The 11,822-nt window shown below is 43.3% G+C and overlaps 1 protein-coding gene and 1 long non-coding RNA gene across 5 annotated transcripts in view; one reads left to right on the forward strand and one right to left on the reverse strand.

Annotated features, from left to right (window-relative positions):
* The window catches only part of LOC310660741 (aldehyde oxidase-like), a gene marked incomplete at its 5' end in the record, with an annotated part of 53,428 nt that extends 42,231 nt beyond the window's left edge, over positions 1 to 11,197 (reverse strand). For 2 of the 4 annotated variants that reach the window (XM_083405727.1, XM_083405726.1), the window contains 9 exons: positions 312 to 456; positions 1,723 to 1,803; positions 2,637 to 2,723; positions 3,639 to 3,700; positions 3,981 to 4,107; positions 5,429 to 5,537; positions 6,020 to 6,116; positions 8,984 to 9,041; positions 10,865 to 11,197. In XM_083405727.1, the coding sequence (XP_083261853.1) occupies positions 312 to 456; positions 1,723 to 1,803; positions 2,637 to 2,723; positions 3,639 to 3,700; positions 3,981 to 4,107; positions 5,429 to 5,537; positions 6,020 to 6,116; positions 8,984 to 9,041; positions 10,865 to 10,942 (844 nt within the window). Of the gene's footprint in view, positions 1 to 311; positions 457 to 1,722; positions 1,804 to 2,636; positions 2,724 to 3,638; positions 3,701 to 3,980; positions 4,108 to 5,428; positions 5,538 to 6,019; positions 6,265 to 8,983; positions 9,042 to 10,864 lie in introns of those variants that run through there. The other 2 variants (XM_083405725.1, XM_083405724.1) reach the window with 1 other exon arrangement.
* LOC310665379 overlaps positions 1 to 11,822 on the forward strand; it is a 142,294-nt gene that overhangs the window by 78,008 nt on the left and 52,464 nt on the right. The window lies entirely within an intron of this gene.

Consider the following 11,822-nt stretch of genomic DNA (forward strand, 5'->3'; position numbering starts at 1 on the left):
GCACCCAGAAGCTTGGGGCGCACTGAGCTCAGCACGCCCCAAGCTTCGGGCTTAGCGCAGTGCACCTGGGGGGGAAATAATTTTTTTCCCCTTTATTTCCCCCCAAAAAACTGGGTGCATCCTATGGGCCGGTGCGTCCTATGGGGCGAAAAATACGGTACCAAAATTCTACCGAGAGAATAAATCACAGCAGCTCCATGAAACCATGGCCTACAGACAGATCACCTACGAATCATCTAACCTTCACCAGGAGCTGACTTTCAATAGCTCATAGTGGGGGAGCTGCTCCTATATGTATGGAATCTACATACCTACAGCAGTATTGCCTACTACAAGAGGTGCCTGGGGGTGCTTGGCTTTCAGTTCCAGAAGTTCATTTAGATTTACAGGAGAAATCCATGCAGTCCTTTCCCCATGGTAAACAAGAGTTTGTGGTGTCTGATCTTCAGCCATTTTCTGTAGGGAAAACAGTATCAGATTCAGAGGTTTGATATGCTTTGGAGTGCATTTGAACTGCACTGACCTTGCCCCTCTCCTTCCCAGGACACTACAGCAACATGGATGGTGGGAGGTCAGTTAAGCACTGCTGCCCTACCACACTGGCAGCCTTAGGACAACTTTTAGGTATGGGGAAGAAGAGAAGAAGTGTTTGGATTGGATATCCCGCTTTATCACTACCCGAAGGAGTCTCAAAGCAGCTAACATTCTCCTTTCCCAAACACTCTGTGAGGTGAGTGGGGCTGAGAGACTTCAGAGAATTGTGACTAGCCCAAGGTCACCCAGCAGCTGCATGTGGAGGAGCGGGGACGCGAACCCGGTTCACCAGATTACGAGTCTACTGCTCTTAACCACTACACTACACTGGAGTTGTAGATAAGCTATTGGATGGCAAACCCCAATGTTGGCAAAGCGTTTGGCCAGCTGCTCCAACTCAGGTCAAACGGATGGTTCACTAGTTGCTAAGTTCAGCCTATCTTCAGAAGCTTTAAATTAGTAAGGCATTCTACAATCAGGGCATACAGTAAAGCTATCAGAGCTGGCAGAGCTGGTTGTGTATAGAACCAAATGTCCCCAAAGGCCTGTAAACACCATCTTGGTAGTCAATATAACTAATTGATGTGAGCTGTAAAATGAAATCACGCGATTTTCTGTTTGTTCTGAAGCTCTGAAACCTTAGTTTTGGTTCAGTTAGTTGGAAGAGGGGAGACTCCTCACTCTGCCTGCCTGTCAGCCACCCCCATATCTGAGAGATGGACGGAAGTGGGGAACAGGTCTCTAAGCCAGGGATGGTTAATTGGGCTATTGCTGCCAGCTTACATTATTGCTTGCTTGCTTTTTGTATAAGTAACTCATATACAAATGCCCCTCATGGACAAAGCCATGGTGTTTGCCCCTACAACATCTGCCCTGAGGTGCGGTGGCAAGGAACCTTGCATTGCACTGCTGCAAGTCTCTTGATTTATCTCTGTTATAAAGCACTAAAGCTGATCGCCCTGGCCTTCTGTGCATCTTTCTTTGGAATCCCTGCAACAGGGTCCTGCGGGGCATCAGGCAAACTTCCGTCCTGGTCTGTATTTGGACCCGTGGGACAGAACAAGGTTGCTTCTTCACAAATTCAGTGTTCACGACTCACCCAGTAGCCCAAATATCACATTAAAATGATAGTGGAAATTGGCTCTAAGCTGTAAGACAGCATGCTGTATGTATGCTAATTTTTCTTACTATGAGTTCTGGCGGAAATATTAGTTCTTGGGTGGGATCCAATGGCTGGAATTCTTCTGCAGAAAATAGTGCTGTACAAATCTTAAAAAGAGAAAGACAGTACACACATGTGTGAATTTCCATCAACAAGAGTGTGTATTTTCAAAACTGAATATTAAGTTGGGTATAGATTTCAGACTTCGCCCCGAAGAACTGGCATTTATCACTGTGACTGGGTTATGCTATCATCTCATATTGTTATTGGCCTTTATTACCATAAGGCTATCATCTCATATTAGGGTGGCTATGATTCATTCAATTATACAGTGGCAGGAAAAAGTGCTATGGGTCTTTGCCTATTCCATCTACTTACTTTCTCTGGCTCTTGGGTTTAACCTGAATCATTCTCTTCCACGTGAACAGTGGCCTTTGTTTAGCCCAGTCCACCTGAGAAGCTCGTGAAGAGGCTAACAATTGCTGCAGCTTAGCCACATGGCTCTAACAAGCCTTTTTTGTGTTCCTATACCAATAATTAAGGAACTTTCACCACTGTAACTAGGCCAAGTTTCACTGCCTGTGTTTTCTGACAGATGTACGAAAAAGCACATGAACCTGATCTTTGGAGAGTTTGTAAGTAAACCATTTAACTTGCCAAATTTGTAGTATTTTTCTATGATGGGGAAGAGGGCAACTATGAAAGGAACTCACAAGGGTATATTTTAAAGGTCTAACAACATATATTTCCCCGCTTTGCTGCATATTTTGTGATTTTCAATCTCTGCTGGGGTTCTGTCTCCAAATACTACCTGCCCCAAATGTGAATCTTGGCATCCAGGAATTCTCATTTTATACCGATTTTGTTCTTGCCAGCAACAATTGTTACAATCAAACAAACAAAAATAGGAAAGGGGGAGTGTGTTAATCAAATAACTTACCTTTTTTTCATTAGTTGGTGAAGGTAAATAATCTTTTTGATTCAAGCAACAATCCCCATAAACTTTATTTTGGCAACAAGAGGTTTCCTAAATACAAAATTCAGTAAAGAGAAATATGGATATTAACAAAAAGTGGAATGGCTTCCATTGATCCAAAAAGGCCTTAGACTGAACTTTTATTTTAGCCCCTCCAAATTGTATTCATGTATCTATGTATATATTAATAGTTCTGCATGGAATTCAGCACCACAACCACCTCTGCATGGAATTCAGCACCACAACCACCTCCATTCTCTTTTCTTTTATCTTTTTATCAAGAAAAAAGAAAAGGCACAATACATTTGCAGTTAAACAGCCAATGGGAGCAATTTAAGCATGTACAATGAAACCACTGAGAGAGAGGGTCAGAACCATGCCCGAGGTCAGTTTGAATCCCAGGTTGAATTCAAAAGCAAGACTTTCTTGAAGTGTAATGCTGGGAGCCCCTCCATTGTAGCCTCAAGGTTGCATATATGTGTAAACATGCCTTATGTCATATGTCATAAAGACCCCACAGTCTACACTGTGCCTAATTTCCAAAAGGAAACATGGATCCAGGGTAAGTGCCTGGAACCCCTGGAATCTTGCACCACTAGGAAATTGGGGTGGCATGCAACAATGCATTCATTTTATAATCAGCAATCCATCTCATAGTCGCACATTGGGTTTTTTCTGTAGATCATAGGAAGCTGTGTATGGTCATTGTTCCATCTGGAACACTACTCTACACTAATTGGCAGCATCTCTCCAGGATTTTGAACAAGAGTCCTTCCTAGCACAACCTAGCAATGCTGAGGATTGAACCCGATACCTTCTGCATAAAATGCAAATGCTCTACCACTGAGCTATGCCCTTTATCCCAAAACCTGTGAATGCAGAATTATGTCACAGAGGGCAATACCAAATGGAAATAAGAGAACCAGATGAACAGACTCTCTCTTTCTCTCACACACACACCCTTACCTTACAGAAGGTTTTACAACAGTCAATAATAGGTCTGTAACCTGTGCAGCGACATAAATTACCTAATTAAACAATAAAACAGATAAGGTTATATCTTCAAGATAAGAAGACCCAAACAAATGTAGTTTGTTTTTTTTAAAGAAATCACTATTTTTATGTACTTAACAGATTTTTATGCTACCCTTACAAAAACACATCTACAGGGCAACTTACACATGAAACAGCAGCAATGAAATGTTGAGAATTTTTTTTTTTAAGTCCAGTATAAATACAAGTTAAGAAGCAGCGGATAAAAGCAGCATAAAACAATTCAGAGTTTAAAATTATCTTTGAACTATTTACCAGCGAGAGCTTCCATCATTTCATCCGATGTGGGTTCCATCTGGTTGCGCAGTAAAGAGTAGATCGACATCACCATCCCAGGGGTGCAGAAGCCACACTGAGAGCCATGACTTTTAGCAATCCGTTCCTGGGACAATGGAAAACCTGCTGCAGGATTACCACATTCTCTTATTCAGATATTTTAAATGAAAGCCTGCGCATGATTCATGCAGGAGCTGAACCTGAAAGGTCACCATAGCTGGGCTTATTGCTTATGGAACTGCATGTGTTGCTGCGACAGCACATGAGTCGACTGCTGTTGTAAAACCCGAGTAGGCAATGTGGTGCCTTCCAGACCTTGTTGGACTACAGCTCCCATCATTCCTGACTACTGATCAAGCTGGTCTGGGCTAATGGGAGTTGTTGGTTGTTCCAGTGATATCTGGAAGGCATCATATTAGCTTTGTTTATTCTAAGACAGGGAGCCAACAAGTGGCCTCAAGTGGCAGATGCAGTGGAAAAAAGCAGAAAGCTCAGGAGTGCTGCATATGTATTGCACATGAGAGTAATCCTGTCTGATACTTAGGGCTTGACTTATAGTTTGCCACATCAGACCCAAGAATCCCCTCAAGGCAGCCTACAACATCAGAAAAGCAATTTGAAACAGGCAACAAGAGTTTAAATCCCACATTAAAAAATAACAACCCCGTAATAAAATCACGACGCAAGAGCTAAAATACAAAGGTCGTAGTCGTCCACCATTGGTCTTATGAAAGTCCCTGGGCATGGTTTGAGGGGGAAGATTGCAGCCACCTTACTGGTCAAGTCAGAGCCTGTAGAGCAGGCTGCCTGCAGAAACTTTATGTACGCTGCCTTGAGCTTCATGATGGAAAGAAGGTGAGATATAAAGTGTCTGATTAAACAAAATTAAAGTAAAATAAAACAAAAACATTTTTACCCATCTCTGGAAGGACAAAAAGTTCAGCCACAAGTTATTTTAAATTAGCAAAATGACCATGATGTATGTGTGTGTGTGCGCACATGTGTGTACACATGCATGCACTTAGGGGAGACTTGTATATTGTGAGGATCTCTCATTGGTATGTTTGCCTTCACTGCAACATTGTAATAAAACACAATGTTTTCTTTTTCTTCGTGAATGGATGGCTGGAGCTTCTGTATGTTCCGCACAAGAGTAACCTGCAAAGCTGGATGTTTTTCTGGATTGGTGCCATGGCCTGATGTATTAAAATGTACTTAGCTATGATACAACTGGAGTGGCTGTAGCCATGTTCACATGTGCATGTGCTCTTATAGTCTGGATGCAGGCTTCAACTGCACCATACTCAGCCCTCTGCAACCGTGTTCATGAATTGGACAGTTCCCAATAAATATTCACATCACTGCTGGCTGCTGAAATGTACAAGGAGTAAATAAAAAATATCCCACAAGTTACAGCATGCATTTACCTGAACTGGATGAATCCTGGTTTCTGTATTTCCAATTCCTTCTACAGTGATGACTGCACTGCCATGCAATGAACATATGGGAATCAAGCATGCATTGGCTGAATAATGACTTGGATTGTAAAGGAGAATATGTTTAGCATTTATTATAAGTATATTATTTGCCTCTATTATTTGTGTGCATTATAATTACAAATATATTTAAAATTAAACACTTAGGTTGGAACTGCCTAAAATTGTCACTGCCTGTATTTATGCACTGTAGCTCAATTGTTTCTGGGTTTGTTTGTCTTGTATTATACTTTTGTCATTTTCCCATAAACACCCTCTAGCATAATATGGAAAAGTAAAGATCACTGAAGCTGAAAATGACGATCACCTATATAGAGTTATGAACATTCACTTTCTATTGACAATACTAGCCTGGGCTGATGGGAGTTGGGAGCCCAATGACACCTGGAGGGTTACAGGTTTCATGATCTCCTGACATGGAGATCATGGCACAGCTATAAACATACTTAACCAACAATATCCCTCATCCGAGGAAGACAGTTGCCATGTGCAGTTTACCAGTCTCTTGGCTCAAAAGGATACACAATCTTCCTAGCGACAGGCTCATATCTTGAGATCATCACAGTGCATGCACCACATCCGCCTCCACCACAGCCATACTTGGTACCTGTAAGACGGACTGAAAAAGCTGCAGTTAAGGAGGAAATGTTTTGTGCTGGCGCACAGCTACACATATTTTCTGTCTGCTTTAACCTGGAACACCACTGCTCCTGGGGCAAACTTGTCTTACCCCATCCACGCATAACAAGGCATGGACAGGGACCCATTGGTCCTCCAGATGTTCCTGGACTACACAACACTCATCAGCCCTGAACACTGGCCATGCTAGCTGGTGCTGATGTGACTTGTAATCCACCAACATCCTGAGGGTCACAGTTTCCCCATCCTTGTCCTATGGCAATACACATTAAAAGGTACAAGCATATTATCTGGGAACCCTTATGGCTATGAAGGGAGGTTGCTTGAAAAAATGGGGGCAATAGCCAGTTAACTATCCAAAGTTGGGATGTGGGACTCAGTAGGACTGTAGTCAGCAGCGTGGGATTTTAGTGTTCTCTATTTTCCCACTTGGGACGCGGGTGGCGCTGTGGGTTAAAGCCTCAGCACCTAGGGCTTGCCGATCGAAAGGTCGGCGGTTCGAATCCCCGCGGCGGGGTGCACTCCCGCTGTTCGGTCCCAGCGCCTGCCAACCTAGCAGTTTGAAAGCACCCCTGGGTGCAAGTAGATAAATAGGGACCGCTTACTAGCGGGAAGGTAAATGGTGTTTCCGTGTGCGGCTCTGGCTCGCCAGAGCAGCGATGTCACGCTGGCCACGTGACCCGGAAGTGTCTTCGGACAGCGCTGGCCCTTGGCCTCTTTGAGTGAGATGGGCGCACAACCCTAGAGTCTGTCAAGACTGGCCCGTACAGGCAGGGGGGTACCTTTACCTTTTTATTTTCCCACTACTAGAGCAGAATAAATAACACAATAAAAGTAATTATAAATTTCATCTGTGCAACTGCATAATTTAGCTTTCTTTGGAGCAGAAATTCTGCCTTGAAGCAGAATTTTAAAAATCCAGATTACATGCATCCCCACCCATAGATTATTTCAAGATTAGAAGCCTGGGGGCACACTCTGAGATTGCAAGACCGACCTTTACTAGGCCTAAACAGGGCACCGTATCTGTTTTAGGTTGGTTGATTGCACTTTTATTTCACCATTCCTCCCAGAAGCTCAGGGTGTCATATGACCCAGTCCTAATGCTATTCTCGTAACAAACTTGCCACATAGTCTAGGTTGAGAGATGATGACCAGTCCAAAGAAACCCACTGAAATTCATGAGTTACTTTTGTGACAAGCAGAAGTTTGTGTTTTCCAAACTAAGGATGTAATATCATGCACTTACTTGGAAGTAAGCGTCACTGAACTAAGAAAAACTTACTGCAGAGTAAGCACGCATTTCATTGGACTGCAAGGTTTTCAAACTGTGTTGGAGATGGGGACCATCACTGCTGAAAACAAGCGTTTCCAAAGTGATGATTCAATGGATTCCTCCCTCAAGTTTATTCTGGGAAAGTCAGTGCTAAAGAGTTAAATGAGGTACAATTAAAACAATTGAAGTGCAAAAGTTGATTTGCTGCAGGAAATATTATCGGTAGGCTACAAACTAATGAGCGCTACAGAACAAAAAGAAGCAATTCCATTTTCATAACAGAGGCTTATATGTTGTTTGAAATCATTAATCCAAGCATAAAATCCAAGCATATCATCAGACTTAAGAAAATGACCAGCAGTCCAAAATGGGTGCAACATCTCCAGCACTAAAAACAAAAGGAAAGTTTATGTTAAATAACACTGGCCTTCCTAGTATAAACCGTGCATAATTTGAAGACATCTAAATTAATTTGAAGTGATTGAGCAATGTTGTAACATGGAAATTTTCACATTTATATAACTGACAAAAATTCTGAAGGCACTTTAAATTACTACTTCTTTTTAAGATGCACATTGCTCAGTGCTTCATGTTCTTGACTTTTGATATAGAAAGGACTTCATGTAATACACAAAGCATCCTCCCTCCATTTCCTTTCTATGTTTATTGTGTGGTTCACAGGCTGGTTACAAACTAGCCACAAAACTTTACAGTCAGTCAGTACAAAACCGCATAAATTTAATGCCACATCAACAACTGAATTAAGCCAAAGAACTGGGATACAAAATTATCTAAATGCATGTAGAGTAATCTTCCATTATTCTTTCAAGCTGCCAAATGCTAGACCCTCGGAAAACTGAATTAACCCTCATTTTCTCCCCCTCCCCTTTTAAATATGGTAGTACAAAATATACAGGCAGATGAAGTTGACCGTGTCCAAATGAAGCTAGTTCCAGTAGCCCTGTGCAGCCAATGTAACAGTCCTAAGTGAATATGTTTTGCTCACTTGTCTCATACCTTCAAGGCACGACCTTTGTGTTTATTACAGCTGTGTGCACAAGGTGCTCAGAGTTCCAGATCATGTCTCCATGTTCTGCCTGTAGGCACAGAGAATGGCGTGTTATTTGGCACATGTGATGTGGGGAAGCAAAATTACTTGGTATAGTGCCGTTCCCTTCACATGCATTGGAACATGTGACAAGAACTCCTGCGTTGGCTAGACTCTCTAACCACTAGAATGTCTTTTACATGTGAACATTCAACAACGCCAATAGATCTTCCCTTGGGGGAGAAAGCAGCACCAGGGAGGGGGATTCTGAGCCCTCAAACAGCCAGGGAGGAAGAGGTTAACCACCCCCTTCCTCAGCCCTGCTTTGGAAAGCAAATATGCAGACTTCTTCCCCTGAGCCTGAATTTTGGTTTTAAAAAAGCAAGCACTGGGAGGCTCAATGACAGATCTGTTTGGTGTGTGTGAAGAAGTGAGAGAGAGTGAGAAAGAACAGGAGATGAGCAAAAAACGGGGTAGAAACAGTTGACTTGATTCTGGGCTTCCACAAGCGAAGGAAGGATACGGATCTTCCTTAGATAAGGCAGCAATGTCTGCTCAGGGTCAGCATTCTTCTCCACCACCTGCAGAGGGGGGTGAAAACCAGATAGTCATACCCACAGCACACATTTAAAGCACTCCTGCACCACATTTAATAGATGTGGCTACCCCAAAAGAATCCTGGGAACTGTAGTTTAGTTAAGGCTTCTGGAAAATGTAGGTATAGGTAGGCTCAGGTCTGGACCAAGGTTGGAGAATCTATGGCCCACCAGATGTTGCTGAACTACAACTCCCATAAGTCCCAAGAAGCACCATCAATGGGTCAGGGATTATGTGAATCGTAGTTCAGTATCAAAGGTTCCCTGACACAGGGGATAGGTTTTTTGTTTTTGTTTTGTTTTCCATAAAAAGGTAAAGGGACCCCTGACCATTAGGTCCAGTCGTGGCCGACTCTGGGGTTGCGGTGCTCATGTCGCTTTACTGGCCGAAGGAGCTGGCGTACAGTCATGTGGCCAGCATTACTAAGCTGCTTCTGGCGAACCAGAGCAACGAACGGAAATGCAATTTACCTTCCCGCCGGAGTGGTACCTATTTATCTACTTACACTTTGAGGTGCTTTCGAACTGCTAGGTCGGCAGGAGATGGGACTGAGCAACGGGAGCTCACCCAATCACAGGGATTCGAACCGCCGACCTTCTGATTGGCAAGTCCTAGACTCTGTGGTTTAACCCACAGCGCCACCCACGTCCCTTGTTTTCCATAGTGGGTAGCTAAACTGCTTTTTTAATTTTTGTAAAGGAAATCAGATGAGTAGGGATGGCTTGAGAGAACAGCATTGGCAAGTGAGGAAATGCTTTTAAAAATCAAGATCAAAAGGCAGTGCTTTTAAAATTAAAACCAGCAAACAAGACCACACTGTGGTAGTACGTTGCAGAAGTGTATAGAAGGGCCTTTTAAAAAACAAAATTAAAATGACAAAGTTAATAAAATGGAAGGAAGATATAGAGGTGAAACTAATATCAACGAGCACTATCCAAGAATGCTCTTGAAACTTAAGAGCTGCTGGATCACGCCAATGGCCCATCTAGGTCACAAGGGCTGACCAGATGCCCGTGGGAAGTCTGTAATCTGAACAAGAGCACAACAGCACTCTCCCCTCCCAAAAGTCCCAAAATCTGGGATTTAGTCCAAAAGTCTGGGATTCCGAGGCAGCGGAGGTGTAACATTTATTTATTTATTGCACGCCTATCAGCCAGTATGTTAAAAGTCTCCGTATGTTTAAAAAAATCTAAATGCCCTTGTTTGTTTCCAGTTAGTAAATATGCACACCCTTGGCACTGTGAGTTTATTGTGTTGGAGAACAGGGTGTGTGTGTGTGTGTGTGTGTGAATTTCCTGCAATATTCCAACACTCGAAAGGATATTTGTACAGTATAGCTATTCTCTGCACATTATAGTCTGGCATTTTATAAATAGGATTGACTGCCGAGAGTTTTGACTTGCTTTTCTTAATATCAACGAGACTCTTAAGGCTGCGCACTTGCTTAACAGTAACTCCTACCGTAGCCCGAGGAATTCACTTCTGAGCAAAGGTGTCTAGTTTCAACCTGCAAAGCACGTGAAATACAGACCTTCCAGGGTTTTTACGTAATTTGCCGCTGTGTTTTTCCCTAGGGCCGCAGGCAGGGAAGCAATTCTGCCGTTTGGGTTAATACGCAGAATGCAAACCTCTTGTTAGAAGAGGGGTAAAGGGGGTCTATCTACTATACCGGGACCCTCTAATCGGAAGCAGGGGGCAGTACAGTACAGGCAGTTTCCTTTTGCTACACTTCAAGCTGCACTGTGAGAGCAAGAAATACCCCCAAGCAGCTGTTCCTGCGTCCTCGGGAAGCTCGATTCCCACTTACCCTTTTGCCGTTCACGTAGAAAATCAGATCGTCTGAAGCCCTTTCTGCGCGTTCTGTTGCTGTTGCTGGGACAGACATCGCAGCACAGAGGGATAGCAACTGGGCGAGGAAACAGGAGCAGCAGGTCGTAAAGGAGAGTAAGGACTGATCGTGAATGCAACAACATGAAACATGAGTGCGAGGCGTGGCTTTGAGGCTTCAGCCCTAGCCTCCTCCTTCCGCCTTAGAGGGGGGCGTGTAGGACATTTTTCTCTTGCAGAGGAAAAGTTTTTTGGACGCCGCTTAGCCATCTCAACCCCCGATCTTCCAGTTAACCCGGTGCAGAACACCGTTTCGGCTCAATTTCCTGTAATTTAATTCCTAACAACCCTTCTCCTTAACTCGGGGTGTGGGACGACATCGTCTTTGCCTTTTCACAGTAACGAGGGGAATGCACTGGATAAACGCATGCTTCGTGGCACTTCCTTGCTAATTAGTTGCATGCCGCAATCCTCCTCCAAATTACAGCCTAACAAATTTAGCCATCCAAGAAGCCTCATGCAATTCTATCTGGGATATGATATTCTTAATATCTGTCTTCAAGATAGTGCGTGATATTCAACTTTTGACATCCTACAGTAGACCCAATGAAACCCACAGACTTAAATTATGTTAACTGAAGGCCAACCCACACTAAGTTTTTTAAAACCAGTATGATCATGAGCAAAGCATGTGATGATACTCACTCCCAGGTGTGATATGGCTGACTCCTTAATTCTATGATTTCTCAGACTAGTTTATGCTGATTTATTGGTTACTGTGTTTTGCTATCACCCCTTCATCACATGTGCGCTGCTTGTCTAATATGCCTTCTATGCGTTTCTCAGCCACTTTCACACACATCTCTTCCCTAACCCATCCAGGACTGTATATTTCTTTGGACAAATTAAGATGCTGCATGGATGGGTATCCCCAGCTA

The sequence above is a fragment of the Podarcis tiliguerta genome (assembly GCF_965153285.1).
Source record: "Podarcis tiliguerta genome assembly, chromosome: 1".
In the NCBI taxonomy this organism is placed as follows: Eukaryota; Metazoa; Chordata; class Lepidosauria; order Squamata; family Lacertidae; genus Podarcis; species Podarcis tiliguerta.